The following is a 16218-nucleotide window of genomic DNA, read 5'->3' on the forward strand; positions in this document are numbered from 1 at the left end:
GAAATACAGAAACATCCATATGGAATTATGCTAGAAGGGATTAAAGTGAAGCCCCCCAAGGAATTTTGTAGGACATATTAAAAGAATTTAGAAAAGAAAATATTATAAGACAGATGAGCTTTTCACACCTGCACTACGAAGAGGAAGAAAACTTCGTGAATGCCGAACTAACACAAACTATAATGGCTTTATTTTGGGATCATTATAGTCATTGCTGGTGCATAACCTAACAGGAAGTTGACAGAATCCAAGTATGCATAACAATTTTTCTCTTTTGCATCTGAACTTCCTATTCATATGTCCTTGATAATGGCAACAAAGCATACCCGAAAGCAATGGTTGTTTGACTTGTTGCTATGAAATATATTGCTACTAGCATCAAAGAGTATAACCAAAGCAAAAATTTGTTGCCTAACTTGCAATAATCAATAGAAAGAGATATGACAACAGTGGGACACTAACATTCAGCCTTCAATAAAACCGAACTACAGAAAACATAATGAAATCAGAAAAAAATCGATAGAGGCTAAGACCACTTCCATCTTTGCAAGGATAATAGTTACTTTATTCAGAGTCTAGAAGGTTGATGCAAGCCTAGAAGATTTTTCCTTCATATGCACGAAGATGGCCACCATCCAAGCTTATTGGCGAGGCAGCTCCAAAATTAAACCGATTCCAATATAACAAGTGATAGAGAGGTGATGAGTTCATCAATCTGCTTCTCGTGAGATGCTTATGGAAGTATAAAAACTAAACAAAATTGGAACCTCATTGCATTAACAACTGAACAAAATGACAAACTCATTATATTAGAACTTCTGATCTGCTTAAATTTTCAGCCGCTGTACGCAGTTGGTTGCTTCAAAAAAGGCACTACTAACAGAATGGTTGGGATGGGAGATGTGGTGATGATCTTATATTTAAGTTTATAGCTCCTTATATTCTTTTCTCAAACTTTCTTTTATGATGCTAACAAAAAAAGCTCAACAGTTAATATAAAAATGTCTTCAGGATTGTTTTGCAATAGAGAGTATCCTGGCTGACCTTATGGTTCAGGCTTTTAACTGCAGACTAAGTTGTTGTTGATGGGAATTCAAGTTGCATAATCTTCTCCCTAGTTGCATGAACGTAAGCTTCAGAACCAATAAAATGTGGAAGTTCTACTTCCAACTAGCCTTTTGTCATCCATGGTAAGCCCCTCTCTTGCCCAAATTGACTTGGGTTAGGAATTAGGTACCACCTTGAGTGAGTTCTAGGTTGAGAGATGATTGTTTATCATTCACAATTAAACTCCAACAAATAGTATCTTAGTTGATGAGACTATAAATAATAAATCACAGGCCACAGATTTAAGCCAGAATACTAGCTTTGTTGCCTCCAATTAAACATTCTTACATTTATTGCTATTTTCTGTCCTTAACTGCCTCATGAACTTTAACAGTCCACCACCAAATTTTCTTCCTTAGAGCTTTCTAATTCCAAGAATTTCTCTTCTTTTGATTCTGTTTACCATATTATCTGGCACAAGTTTTCAGCATGCATTCCCTTCTTCATCTAGTATACTCAAAAAAAGATATTGGAGCCCCATTTTCCCCTTGTAAAACCACCAATCATTCCTGGACATCTGAATGGGTTTTTTTTTCCTTTTCTCTTGCATACATGCAGAACTATTAGCCAATAAGTTTGTGTATGTCGCCCATGCGTTCAGAAGAATAGAAGATTCAAGTTACTCTATCTGTAACCAAGAGATCAAATGCAAGAAATTTTGTGAGTTTAGAAGAAGCAGTTCTGTTTTTATGACAGAATCCTTGAGTCTGTTTTTCATTTACATTAATTAATGAAACCGAGTTTTCTTTTACCTTTACCAAAGGAAATTATTCTTTGGGCTAGGCACTAGAGAAGGATATGCATCCCTTTCTTCACCAAAACATACACATATACAGATATGCACTGTAGTATTAATACATCGAATTAATATGATAATTCGTGAAATTTTGAACAAAAATGTACCACAAATGGTGGAAATCTGCCCCCTGGTTTTTATTCTTTTATTCTTTCAGCAAAGACTTTTGGTTTCATCATATTATAGTCATGGAAAGTTGATACAATGGAGAACTGCTAATCCAGTCAACCAAAAACCAAATAATTCGTACAGTGACCAAAAGAAGCCCAAACTTAATACGCCATTTTATTTCAGCAAAAGAAACAAGTTCAAACCACATACGGAGCCAACAAACAGACCCACAAATCCATACAAGTAGTGAGAGAACAAACATAAGAAGAACATATACGTGGGAAATTCTCAAATTATAATTACATTTCTGCCTTTGATGCCTTGACGTCTCCACCCTTGTTGGTCTCTTCTACAATGTTCACCACCCTCGGCTGCCTCTTCTTCTCCCCAGCCAGCTTGGGAACAGCCACCGTCAACACTCCATCCTCCAAGTGAGCTTTAATGGAGTCCATGTCCGCGCTCGCCGGAAGCCTGAACTGCCTCCAGAACTTGCCGGAGGTCCTCTCGGCTCTATGCCATTTCTCACCCTCCACCTCCTCCCCGCCCTTCCTTTCTCCGGTGATCCTTAGCACCCGGTTCTCCTCTACCTCGATCTTGATATCCTCCCTCTTTACCCCTGCATGATGTCATGATGCCACCAATGCCAATGAGCAATCACTTGCAGTAATTTCCAAGATAAATTAAGGTAAAATTATCCAAGAAAAATGAGAAACGCTTCAATGTCCAACTAATGCACTGTTTAAAGCTCAACCATCTTATATCGATCATGTCTAACTCCACTAAGTTTCACATTCATACTTATGGCGAAGGTGATGATGATTCAGGATGGCTGGCCCGAAATATTTATGTTATGATGAGCGATGGAGTGGACTTTCGAATCAAGCATATTTTCAGAGAGATAAACAAAGTCGCGGACTAAGTGGTTTTATATACGGCCAACCAACCACTCCAGAGACATCTTATGGGATTGAAAAGAAGTATTTTCTAGAGCACCTTAAGATTTATTATTTTTTAATATTATCAAATATATTTTTACTAAAAAGATATGAATCATTTGTTTTAGTAAATAAATAAAAATAAAAAAATAATGATGATGATGAAAGTACCATAGTCATATATTTGCATTTTTGGATATTAATTTAGTAAGATCATTAAGGGAAACATGGATGCCATGCACAGTTGAGTTAATTAAGAGATTTGATAAGACACGGGGCATGTGGCATAGGAACCATGTACATGATACCTGGAACATCGAGAGAGATCACGTGAGCCTGGGGAGTCTCCTTCCAGTCGGCACGTGCGAGGGCGAGTTCGTCCACGGCCTTGGGCATGGTGAAGGGAGCCTGCTCCAGGATTCGGAAAGGATCATCGCTAGGCAACATCATGTCCCAAAGGCTCCGAGAGTAGGGCATCAGGCCCTTCGTTGGAAGAGCCACCAGGCCCAGAAGAAGAAGAAGAAGAAGAGCCGAGACCTTAGAAGCCCTCATTGGGAGATTTACAAACGTTATTAACAAAAAAGTTTGACAGAGAGAGAGAGAGAGCTGATGGAATGCCTGCGTTTGATGTTTGCTTTGTTCTTGGATTGAGAAGGGTTGGGGTTGATGGGGTTTTTTTTTTATAGGAGGAAGAGGAGGGATTTCTGGAGTTGTCTTCTGATTTCTGGAGGGTATGGGTTCTCTTCTGGGTGCTTCTGGTTGCTTCACACGTAAGGATTGTTCTAAAGACACGTGGCAGAAGCAGAGACAATCTCGTGAATGTTCTGGATAGGTCCATGATGGGGAGGAGGTGACATGTTTTCTTCAATCTGAGCCGTTCAAGAGTGTGATAGATGGTTTTGAATCTTTTGATCTCATCGTGCAGAATTTTTGATGAAATTTATTTGTTGTCAGCCGACATGACGGTGTCTCTGCGGTTGGAGTGCTGTCAGGTCCGGTCGGATCCGACACTGTAAAATTTAAAAATTAGGGTCTACATTTTTCATCCATAAAGAAATATTATGGTGAAGGGGAAGTAGTTGGAAGAAAATTTAGAATTTATTGAAGTGTGAAGGCCTTCCTGATTTAAATCAAAAAGATGAGTTGCCTTTCCTTTGAAAACAAAAAAATAAAAAAGAGAGGGTCCTGATTGCCGTCTCCAGGAAATTAGCAGCTTGATCAATGCCATTAACAACCACTGCAAGGCTAGTTCCTCCTTGGCTATTATAAGAATAGGATGGTAACTGTGAGGCCCAATAGTCCCACATCGGAAAGACTCGTTCCAGAGCCTGGGCATATGAGGCGGGTGACTTCAAATCCTACAGACGCATTTTGGGAGGAAAACAAAATCGAGGAGGATGAAGGACGCTTGCGTGAAGCCCCAGAACCGGACAATATCTGGCAGGAGAGCCCCGTATTTCCCCCTCATGTGGCCCCCACGTGGGCACTAGGTGCCTCACGTGCCTCGCAGAGGCGGGGGCGTGATATTAGTGCGAGGCCTAATAGTTCCACATCGGAAAGACTCGTTCCAGAGCCTGGGCATATGAGGCGGGTGACTCCAAATCCTGTAGACGCGTTTTGGGTGGAAAACAAAACCGGAAAGGGGTGAAGGACGCTTGCGTGAAGTCCCAGAACCGGACAATATCTGGCAGGAGAGCCCCGTGTTCCCCCCTCATGTGGCTCCCACGTGGGCACTAGGTGCCTCGCAGAGGCGGGGGCGTGACAGTAACCAAGGCATCGAGGCCGGTACGAACGGCGCCAGAACCATTGTCAACCAACGAGCGGTTGGTGTTTTATCATCCATGTTGCCCAGAGATGATCACCCAAGAGGGGGGTGAATTGGGTGTTTTAAAACTTTTTGACTAATTAAAAAATAAAACACGCAAATGTAAGAACTAAAGTAAAGATAGAGGGATGAGAACAGTCAATCGCAAACACAAGGTTTTATAGTGGTTCGGAGCTTCCACTGCTCCTACATCCACTCCCCAAAGCACCTTTGGGAATTTCCACTATAATCCAAGATTACAGTCCGGTAGTTTTGCGAGTGCACTACCGAACTCGTTGTTTTACACCGGGCTAACAACAAACCCTATAACCCCCAATTTCACCTAGGCTTGGGACGCCTTTCCCTTGTTCCAAGTCCCTTGACTGGAACAAGCACAATATTGAAAGAGTTTTACAAACGATTGGAAAGCTCTAAATAAGCAAATATAACAATGATAAACTATAAAATCCGGAAGAATCCTTTTGCCGTTGGAAGCGTGGGAAATGATGATTCTTCCGATGTGGATCGCGTAGGCTTGAGTGTGAGCTTTGAATGCCGAGCGGAAGAGAGTAGTTGAGCTTGAAATCAGTTGGAAAACTTGAAAGCACTCGATTTCTTCACTTGAATGCACTAACTCCCTTGAACCTCTTTTTCTTTCTTCTCTCTTGAATGATCTTGCTTTGGGTTGGTGAGAAGTTGTTGAGAAGCACTTAGGAGCTCCCTTTTATAGCCCAAAAAGCAAATATAGCCGTTAGAGATAAAGTAAAAGAGATTTGAAATTCAAACCAAACCTGCAAAAGTTGTCAGTCGCGTCCCAGGCGCTCCGGAGACGTCTCCGCTTCAACGCGAGACGTCTCGGCTGTATAAATTTACTTTTCACTTTGTTTGGGGTCGACTCGGCACTTTACGGGGACGACTCCGATGATGAACGGTTTGAATTCTTGTTTTTCTGTTTTTCTGAGAGGGTCGTCTCGGCGCTTTACAGGGACGTCTCGGCTTGTTTGCACTTTTTGCATGGGGACGACTCCGCTGCCTTGGGGACGACTCCGTCGTTATAACTCCGAAAAACATGTCTTCTGGAATTCTCTGAGAGAGTCGACTCCGCTCTTTCAGGGGACGTCTCCGCTGCCTTAACTCCGAAAAAGACATCCTCTGGAAAACCCTGAGAGAGCCGACTCCGCTACACTGGGGACGACTCGGAAACTCAGCTTTTTAACTTGCGGGGACGACTCCGCGTACTGTGGGGACGGCTCGCGCGTATCACTTGAAATCTGCCTTTCTGCCGCCACTGAGAGAGTCGACTCCGCTACTGAGAGAGTCGACTCCGACCCTGCGAGACGCCTCGCCAGGTGCCGGGGACGTCTCCTGTGCCAGTTCTTCCTGTTTGTGCCAGAGACGTCTCTGAGACTATCCGGAGACGTCTCGGCTATCCCTGATCTGTTTTCTTCATCTCAAAAATTCTTCAATAAATTCTTAAAAATTATGGGAACTTGCCTAGACATTTCTTAACAATATTCTTAATAAAACACATGAATTCCTCAATTAAATTGTTAAGATAAATGGAATTATACTCTAGTGTTTTGTATTCATCAAAATCCATTAGGGGGTCAACAATCCATTAGGCCAAACTTATCTTTTTCTGAAACCTCCCTTTAAATCTCCTTCATCTCCTACGAAAATTTCTCTCCACTTTCTCACCCTTCTTCCTCGCCTCTGGTTGTCATCGTGCTACCATGGTGAAGCATTGCGCCCAAAACCCCACTTTCCTCTCTTAAAACCCCTCTCTATTCCTCTATTTCTCCCGATCCGATTGTTGCCGCTTGTTTTCTGCTGAAACCCACTATCGTCGACCAAGATGCACCGCTTCTGCTCCTCGCCGATGAGCTCCCCTTCTCTCCTCATTCTTTATTCTTCCTTAGGTTAAGCTTCTATCCCTCGATTTGTGACCCGACTTCAGACTTGGTTTCCTCTTCAATCGGTATGTTCTCAAACAACCGCCACCCTCGGGCATTGCCACCGTCGTGGCTATCTGCTGCCCAGGAACCCCGGCAAGCTCACCATGCTATTGTCGAACCACCCTTCCTCCTTCCCTTCTCACATGAGGAGCCCCTATTTTGCCATCTAAGATTTTGCCCAAAAAATGAGAGAGAAAGAGAAAAAAAAATGAGGAAAACATCCATCCCCTAATATGGCCTTATCTCTTTAGATCGGATCCACAATCCGGCTAGATCTAGACTTTTTCCCTGATTGCCGGCCCGGACCACATAGACCGAGCTCGTAATCAGACTCAAACTCAGACCCAAATCGAGCTTCTCTCTTTTCACTTTAATCTCTTTGTTTCTCTCTCAATTGAAGGCTAATAGTGTTAATTATACTGATCAGAGCCTTCAACCCTAGAGAAGCATCGGGTCTAGGGATCGGTTTATGTGTTGGAACCTGCGACGGGTCTTTCCAGAATTTTTTTTTGGATTTGATTGAATTTGGACAGTAAATTTTCTTTACCTCTGCTGATTTTATTAGTGCGTGCCATATATTTTAAAATTGTAATTTACATTGCTTAGTTTTGAATTAATGATTTTAAAATTTTAATAATTTACTGTGTCATAAAGCTTATTACCTCTCTCTTAATTTTTCTTACAAATGCAGTAGAGTAGATAGCGTAATTTTTCTTACAAATGCAGTAGAGTAGATAGCGATGAGAAGCTCAGGATTTTAGACATTCTGCTTAGCTCTTTTCTGAAAGAATTTGCTTTGAACAAAATCTTATAATTAATAATTATAAGTTTTTTAAAAATAAATGTATTAAATTATTTATTTCTACCATCGTCTAAGTTTGAAATGATGTGTATGAATCAAAAGACAATCCTTATATATTCTACAATCGTTTGTCGCATGCTCAGCTCTGGCCATTGGATCAAGACACGGCGGCTATGATATAATTCCTATACTCTAGGGCAAGGATGATGAACCCACCTTGCATGAAGGCAAGGTGGGGATCTTCAAAATGGGCTTGACACTTGGGATGTGCTTTCAAGCATCGGCCTCAATTAAGATGATGAGATTCATCAGTTCAACCAGACACCAGCTTTTGGCGATATACAATTTGATTTTTTCGCCTTGGCCTGATAGCCCTATCCCTAAGACAGCTTATCCTGGTAACGTGACCTAGCTACCGGGATATATGATGAGATTAAATACCATTTCAGATGGGGTAAACTCGGAGAAGCATCAACCGTCTGCAATCACCTTGCCTGGTTAGAAAATCTTCATCCAAAAGCACATGATTATTGATTATAACTTTGAATTTTTTCATTAAATCAATTCTTGTGTAAAGTCAAATGAATTCTAAGTCAACAGCTACCTGTTTATTTTACTCCTACGATTGCTTACAGTGATTCCACGCAAGAGATCATCAACCACTCTTCCTTTGTGCAAATCGCAAAATGTAGAATGGATCTCAATCATATACATATGGGTACTTTCAGAATAGGGCTGCAAATGGGTCAAATCAATCCATAACCCAATCCGACCCATACAAGATCCAACCCATACAAGACCCGATTCGAATTTTAGGACCCACAAAATCGGATTCTAAATTTGGACTCATTCTATTTTTCAGATCGAATCGGATCCACCCAATCTCAACCCGACCCAAACCAAACCCATTTCTTATCTTAATATTATTTATTATTATATAATAAAATTTTGAATATAAAAATATATAAATCTGGATTCGAATTCAAATCGGTAGGCATAAATCCGACCCACCTAAATTTTCAACCGAATCGGATCGAAATTCCAAATTAAGACCCGAGAGACGGATTGGCGTCACTCGAAACCCGACCGGACCTATTTGTAGCCCAGCAGTGGAGAACACCTATGAAGGTCCTCATCCCACCTATCCCACTTCACCTAATTAAACTACTAATAGGACCACTTAAGTTCTTATTTAATCCTATGCTCTTTACTCATATTCGTTATTGCAACAACGTTTGGAACCTCCCCTAGAAGAAACGTTCGCTGCAAAGAAATTCGCCATTGCAACAACGTTTGGCACCTCCCCTAGTAGAAACGTTCGTTGCTGGCCAAAAGGTGACGGAAAACAAAAGTGATTCCTCGTTTCCACACATTACGACGGTCAGTCTCCCATACATTCAGCCAAGGGAATGACCATCCTAAATACATGCACAAGATACCGTTTAATATTTTTCATCTTCACAGTATCAAACATATTGTTGACACTCAGCAGAACATGAACCAAAAGAAGTCGCTGACGAGCTCGGTTCAGAGCTCAACCTTCTTGGCCTCAGTGGCTCCTCCTAGCTTCTCCTTCTCTGCTTCGCCACCGGCAATGCTCACCACCCTGGGGCCCTTGATCTGGTCCGGCGCCAGCTTCGGCAGCGTCACGGTCAGCACGCCGTCCTCTAGCTTCGCCGACACCTTGTCGACATCGGCGTTCTCCGGCAACCGGAATTGCCTCCAGAACTTGCCGTAGGAGCGCTCCACGTAGTGCCATTGCTCCCCCTTCTTCTCCTCCTCTTTCTTTCTCTCGCCACTCACCCTCAGAACCCGGTTCTCCACCACCTCTATCTTTAACTCCTCCCTCTTCAACCCTGCATTCATTTAATTGCAATAAAATGATCACCATTAGAATCCACCGTCTGGAAATTAAATTCCTCATATTTTCTGTTTTTGTTTTTCCAACGCCCAAGAAGCTGAAAAGGTGAACGTTTTAGGCTGATCAATAGGTACAGTGAAACCTTTTGTATTTTCAAATTATTTATAAGATGTTTACGACTTTTGGTAACAAAGATTTATTCCTTTCAAACAACAAAACTCAAATATTTATTTAAATACTATTGTCAAGTGATATTCACTAATTCACTTTACATCAAAAAAAAAAAAAAAAAACTGAGAGAAACAAAATCACAAAAACGCCTTAATTTATAGAGTTCTCCGACATATCAATCTCTAAAAAATTTTAAATTCATAAAATAACCCCCACAGCTTCCTTTCCTATCTCCCTTCCCTTTTTTTCCCTTCTTCTTTTTTTTTCTTTTTTTTTTTGCTCCACAAGTTTGAGACCACCATCTATATCTCTTATATATATAAAAAAAAAATACTTAAAATTACAATTGCAAGCAAATGGACCGATTTCTAAAGGTCTATTCTGAAATTTCAAAGTAAGCTAGGGGGTGAACGGAAAAAGAATAACCCCAAACTGGCACATCATATGATCAGGTGGACCTCCGTCTTACCGGGGACGTCGATCATGATTTGATGGGCGTCGGAGGTCTCCTTCCAGTCGACCCGGGCGTGGGAGACAGCCGCCACGTCATCCCGGTCCAGAACAAAAGGCACGTGCTCCAGCATTCGGAACGGGTCCGGGAACCGCTCCAACAGCGGGTTCCCGCCCCGGTCCAAGAACGGCAGCAGCGAACCGCCCGCCGGCGAAGCGACGGCGAGCAATAGAGCCACACCAACGGCGAACACAACGGAGAATCTCATCGCCATCCGAACGCTGTGACGGAAACTGCGAACTCGCGTCGACTGTGAGAGAGAAGGAATGAGGTGACGAGCCATTTAAAGAAGAAGCTGGCGGGACACGTGGCGGTCTAGTGGGTTCCCGGGAGGGCGAGAAGGTTCGAGCTCGTTACAGAGAGAGAGAGTGCCGGAGGCTTCGAGAGGGTTCGATTGGGCAAAAGTTGGCTCACCGCATATTTGATGTTACTTGCGAGTGGGGTTAAACCTCGGATAAGAATAAACGATCTCGCGAGCTACAAGACACCGTAAATTTGGACTGCAACGTGCAAATCTAATTAAAATAAATAAATAAATAAATGATGCAATCCTCATGACCTCTTGTTTCCTCAGACTGAAAATTCTATTAAATTTGAATTTATGAATTACATCAGTGTATAACTGGTAAAATCATAGAATTATAAGCTAAATAGACTGAACTATTCGTACTTATAAATATAAGCCTAGTTCAGTATGTAATTTTATGGTTTTATTAGTTGTACTGGCTTAATTCATGAATTTAATAGAATTTTCAGTCCAATCATCTAAACAGACCTTGAATCATCTTTCTAATCTAGGCTTAGCCTACAAGTTTAAATAATTAGGTTGGGCCCAATCCCAATACCCATAACACGACCGCATACTCCATAAGAAAAAAAATCTTAGAGAATATATATATATATAAGGCCTAAAAATTTATTACAAGCTCAATAACATCGAACAATAACGATCTCAATTCATAATAAATAATAAAATTGGTATAATTACAAAATTTAATCATTCAGTTAGTTTCAGTGATCCTCTATCTATTTATCCTTTCACCCGTGATTCTAACCATAAACAAGTACCATGCATCCTACAACTCTGGAAAAAAAAAAGGGTAATATGAGCTTTACAGACCAGTAATAATATAAGTTTGAAAATCGTAAAAAATCGTTACATATATTAGGAAATCACAAACCGACTATCAATAGTACTGAAATAAATAGTATACATATGTACATCAAATATCAATAGAAATCTAACCTAAGAGTGATAAATCACACGACATCTCATAAATGTGCAATAGTGTTTTCTTACAACTTTTCATTATATTCATTTTTAACTCGATCTAGATCCAAGATTAGTTAGTTTTTTGACTTTGGGCCAAATTTAGGTAACATTTTCTACCCATGATGGAGCAGTCAATAGGTGTCACATCTCTGGCCCATAACAGGGCAATCGATAATGCCACATTTTCAGCCTATGATAGGGTAATCAATGATAACAAGATCAGCCTAGAGTCCTTATTCATTCAATCAAGTTTACATCCACAAATTGATTCTTTTTATTTCTCATTTTAGACTAACTACAATCATGTTTCTCACCCATAACAGAGCAATCAATATAATATGGTTAGTCCAGAGCACCATATCTTTTAGTCCAATTATGCAAATATCAGTTATACTCATATATTCATCCATCATACTATCAATCACAAACATACATGATCAAAATATAATTTAATATAGAAACCATCATAAAAGAATAATTCCTTATCTTAATCATTAGCATATCATACATATATGTATACAAAATATCTATAATCATACAAACAGATGTACAAGGATTCTTACATCTAAGCCAACAAGCCGGATAGACCAGTCACCTATCCACACTGCAATCTATGAATCAGGGTATGCAGAACCCTGCTCAACGTCGATTTTCCTCCTGCAGAACCAAATTGACATAAATATATCATCCGAAGTAACCGACAACCCAAAACCTTCTATTACTCCACTACTAAAGGATTCACTTTTATGTAGTAACTCGAAACTATCCACCAGTCCCTTCCACTCAAACTTTTCTGAATCAACTAGAGAGAGAAAACACAAAGATAGAGAGAGAAAAGAGAAAGAAGGAAGAGAGAGAAATAAGGAGAGAGAGAAAAGCAAGAGAAAGAGACCCAGCCACCTCCCATGATGGCGACTCCCGGCAACAGCAGCAGCAACAACCTCGGCGACAGCAATGGCCACGACCTTTGGCAGCAATGGCCTATCGGACAGGAAGAAGAAAAATAGGAGAAAAACCTTTCTTCTTGAAATCCGGTGATTAGCTGGCTTCAATCGGCCGACTACGGTAGTCTAGGGACTAAAAGAGGGAGGAGAATAAGATCTAGAGTTCGTTACCTAAACTACGATAGCTTGATGAAAATCCCCAATGGAAAACCAAAAGTAATCTCAACAAAAATAGACTCAAATCAGCGGGAACTTGGGTGATCAACAATCAGGCTCGAAGGAGGGATGATGTTTGCTTAACTAGATATGGAGGCTAGGGTTTTCTAGCCTCCGATGGAGTCGAAGAGGAGCTGGAGTCGGTCTCCTCTTCCGACAAATAGGGGAAGCTTGTTACTTTTTTTTTTGTGGGTCTGATCTCTCTTTAAAATTCATGCTGGGCCATAGGCTGGTTAATGGACTGGGCCCTCACACCAAGTCGAGATCAATTTGAGTTACAAGTTAACTCAATCCATTTACAACCCTAACCTTAACTAAGATCTCAATATGTACTAGTATACACTTACCAATGAAACAGTTGTGAAATCTCAATCCTTATACACTTCAGCAAGAGTGGAACAAGTTTAGATCATGTCGTGCTCTATATAATGTGAATCATTTGACATATGAGCCTGACTCAAAGGCTCATGCTAGGAGAACTACACATATTTACTGTGTTTCTTCCATGCTTGGCCATCAAGTTTTCTTCTGAAGTCATTTATTCCAAAGATCATTTTCATCACTCAAGACTTGCAAACAATCCATATATTATACTGCAAACCATAGTTTTCGGCACCCTTTCAACGTTATATCGCAAATATTCTCAACTTTCTTCACTGAATAAAATAACCAAGCACATTATCATATCATAAGCATCATCTACTTAGTTTTAGCAACATCAATAATATGTTTCAAGATATGAGATTGCAAATTAGCCAGGCTAGAGCTAGGTTTGTTTAAAATTTTTACAAGGATCAGCTTTACAATGGAGCACAAATGATTTAATATTTAGCCTAAGGACTAGCCCATTTGCATGATGAAGAGAAAGCACCAGAGCTGCACAAATGCAAAGCAACAAGATGTGAATCAAACCCATGCCCTGATATTACTTGAGTCCATCTATTCCTTAACAAATGGCCCTCGAGATAAAAAATACTAGGAGAAGGTTGGATATTTGTGACACACAAGAACAAATCATATTGCTACATATCACCATTAATCAATCCCCTAAAGGGCCCTCAAGAAAAATAGCAGTAGTTTTGGTATTTGTGGCACGCAAGTACAGATCATATGACCTCATAGCACCATTAATCAAGCCTCTAGTGTTAGGGAAAAGTTATGCATCATATACCAGGCAAATTTTATGGTCTGTATCATATCGATCTAGGTCTTGCTCAGGTTTAGAAAGACTCTTCAATTTCCAAATAGATTACATGATGAGCTCACATTAAGTTTGGAATGAGCACAGATTTAATAGACTATATCCAGAGAAAATGTTTTATGAGTCCATTTTGCCCAGCAAATAGCAGTCCAAATCAAATCTAGATGGGGTTCGGGTCTATGACTCCTAATGATATCTTATACAGCTTATTAGAATAAACTGTTTTTTTCACTAATAAAAACACAAACCATGTTTATTTCTTACAAAGACTTTAAAATACACATTATTTTTTTTTTTTTGAGGGAAAAAGACATTATTTCTTCGTGTGCTGCGCTTAAAAGAAGAAGACCAGCCATAACTCATTATAATATAATCGATCCATGAATTATCCATGCAAAGTACTTGGAAAACATCTTCAAATACTTGAGCACAAAATCTCCTCTGTTTGAAACAGGGGTAGAACACTTGCAAGAAGTGAATAATCTATTCTCTTAATGTCCCAACATTATATATATATATATATATATATATAGGTAAATCAGATTCATTAAGATAATCTAGAATAAATATTATCCATGGGAATCAGAAAATAAAATATTCAAAAACTCAAAAAGGAATATTGGTCGTAATCATCCACGAGGTGGATCCAGTGTGATTAGCTATATATGTCACCATCCAATTTGCAGTTCTGTTAGCCTCTCTATAAGCATCAACATTATATGTCTCAAATTGTTGTTTCTTGACTTTATTACTCAGAAGGAAACCTCTTTTTATCTTTTTCTTTTTTTTAAGAAAGAAGAGAGGTATAATGCCTCGGCCAACTTGCTACTTCATCAGGTTCCCAAACAGTAATCTAAGACTCGCTTCAATAGACAATACTAGAACTCCTCTATGGATTGAAACCTTCCACATCTCTCTCTCTCTCTCTCTCTCTCACACACACACACACACACACACACACACACACACACACACACCATCTAATTGTTTTGATTACTCCTTGTGCCCTCCCCCTCTCAAAATACAAAGATTCATCCCCTCATGGCAGTAATTCCCATGACTTGTTGATCTAGATGTTTGAGTGAAAACTCATGCAATCTAGATATGATGCAAGCTGTAATCAAAGCATACTCATTGTTCAATTCTAGCTAGACATAAAGTACCATATGAAGTCTGGCCATAAAAAGAGCTTTTGATTTGTTGGAACCATATTTTGGTTAAGAGTGCTAGCTGCCATGTTTTCCCAATGATCTTCCTGCAAAGATTTGGTTTTTGGTGTAACATATGAGTGGCTGAAGCTTAGATGGCCTTTGAAATTAAGTCTTGATGATGTATGCTTGCTTCTTCTTTGTTATCACAACTTTTCTTAATGTTAAAAGACAAGCTAGTTTGGGAAATAGTAGGTACTCAGCCTAAAATGATGTTGTTGCAAGGAAGTTTTGGGGGAGACAAAGTGTTGTCAATTTACAGAAATTTCTAAAATCTGCATACACAGTATGTCAAGCGATCCAGCCTGAATAATATAGAATTCCTGATGCATGATATTGATGCAGATATGCTTGTGGACATTATTATTGGAAGATCTTCGATCGATTCTGCTGTAAATTTTAGATACCCTCAAATCTAACGTACTATATTTGCATTGCCTCATGCATTAACCAATCTATTTGACTCTTTATAATTAAAAAAAATACTTCAAAATATTTTTTATTCAATTTCAATATGCCTTTTCACTACTATGAGTTTATCTAAGTTAATATCTTAACAATTCTTGTTAGGACCTAAGTGGACACTTCAACAATTGAGTTTTGGGGTTCGGCCCTTTTAAGTAATGAATGATATCGACGGCAACAGGAGAAACATGGAGGATTTTATATGCAATTATAATTGCAACAAAGAATGCATATAAAGAAGGAAAAAGTGGGGGGTAAAACGCGCGCGGCATAAATTTATGCAAGCAAAATTATCACATAAAACAAATTTGGACCCGACACTAGCATGAAGCCAACTCAAATGCCAGACTCAGGATATTATTCTTTCTAGCCCGGGATTTTGGCTTCCAGTGTCAAAAGCATCGTCCCAACACTCTGGTTGCACCATAAATTTGGGCTTATCAACTCGGTCGGCAATTTTGGGAATGAGAGAGAGAGAGAGAGAGAGAGAGAGAGAGAGAGAGGAGCATGGGATTGGCAAGGCTGACACATCTCCTGCCCTAATCTAAAGACATCTCGATCATGATAGTGCATATGTGAGCCAATCATGAGTTTGCGTCCAAGTACGCTTGGACGTTTGGCAAGAGCTGTATCCCTCCGCGGATCGTCATTGAGCGAGCTTAAAGACAGACAGCTGAGATTATTCAGTCGCATTAGTCGGATGGATCCTTGATAGCTCAGGACACATGGGGCTCCTCCTTTGCTCTTAGAGCGCGCCACATAGTGATTTTTATCTGGGAGCCCCCATCCTCGAGTTTCCTCAAGATTAATTTCGACGGATGTGTACTGAATGGCGGAAGCAGAGGAGAAGCAGGCTTC

General features: G+C 40.1%; 2 protein-coding genes across 2 annotated transcripts; both read right to left on the reverse strand.

Annotated features, from left to right (window-relative positions):
* Nucleotides 1-2150: 2150 nt before the first annotated feature.
* Nucleotides 2151-3649, reverse strand: LOC103701615 (22.0 kDa class IV heat shock protein-like). The gene is made up of 2 exons (XM_008783752.4): nucleotides 3258-3649; nucleotides 2151-2630 (listed from the first exon to the last, which is right to left on the reverse strand). The coding sequence occupies exons 1-2, from the start codon at nucleotides 3499-3501 to the stop codon at nucleotides 2314-2316; spliced, it is 561 nt and encodes a 186-aa protein (XP_008781974.1). The 5' UTR covers nucleotides 3502-3649; the 3' UTR covers nucleotides 2151-2313.
* Nucleotides 3650-8846: 5197 nt separating this feature from the next.
* LOC120106684 (22.0 kDa class IV heat shock protein-like) lies at nucleotides 8847-10315 on the reverse strand. The gene is made up of 2 exons (XM_039119719.1): nucleotides 10012-10315; nucleotides 8847-9366 (listed from the first exon to the last, which is right to left on the reverse strand). The coding sequence occupies exons 1-2, from the start codon at nucleotides 10265-10267 to the stop codon at nucleotides 9038-9040; spliced, it is 585 nt and encodes a 194-aa protein (XP_038975647.1). The 5' UTR covers nucleotides 10268-10315; the 3' UTR covers nucleotides 8847-9037.
* Nucleotides 10316-16218: the final 5903 nt, after the last annotated feature.

This window comes from Phoenix dactylifera, unplaced genomic scaffold (genome assembly GCF_009389715.1).
Source record: "Phoenix dactylifera cultivar Barhee BC4 unplaced genomic scaffold, palm_55x_up_171113_PBpolish2nd_filt_p 000605F, whole genome shotgun sequence".
Taxonomy (NCBI): domain Eukaryota; kingdom Viridiplantae; phylum Streptophyta; class Magnoliopsida; order Arecales; family Arecaceae; genus Phoenix; species Phoenix dactylifera.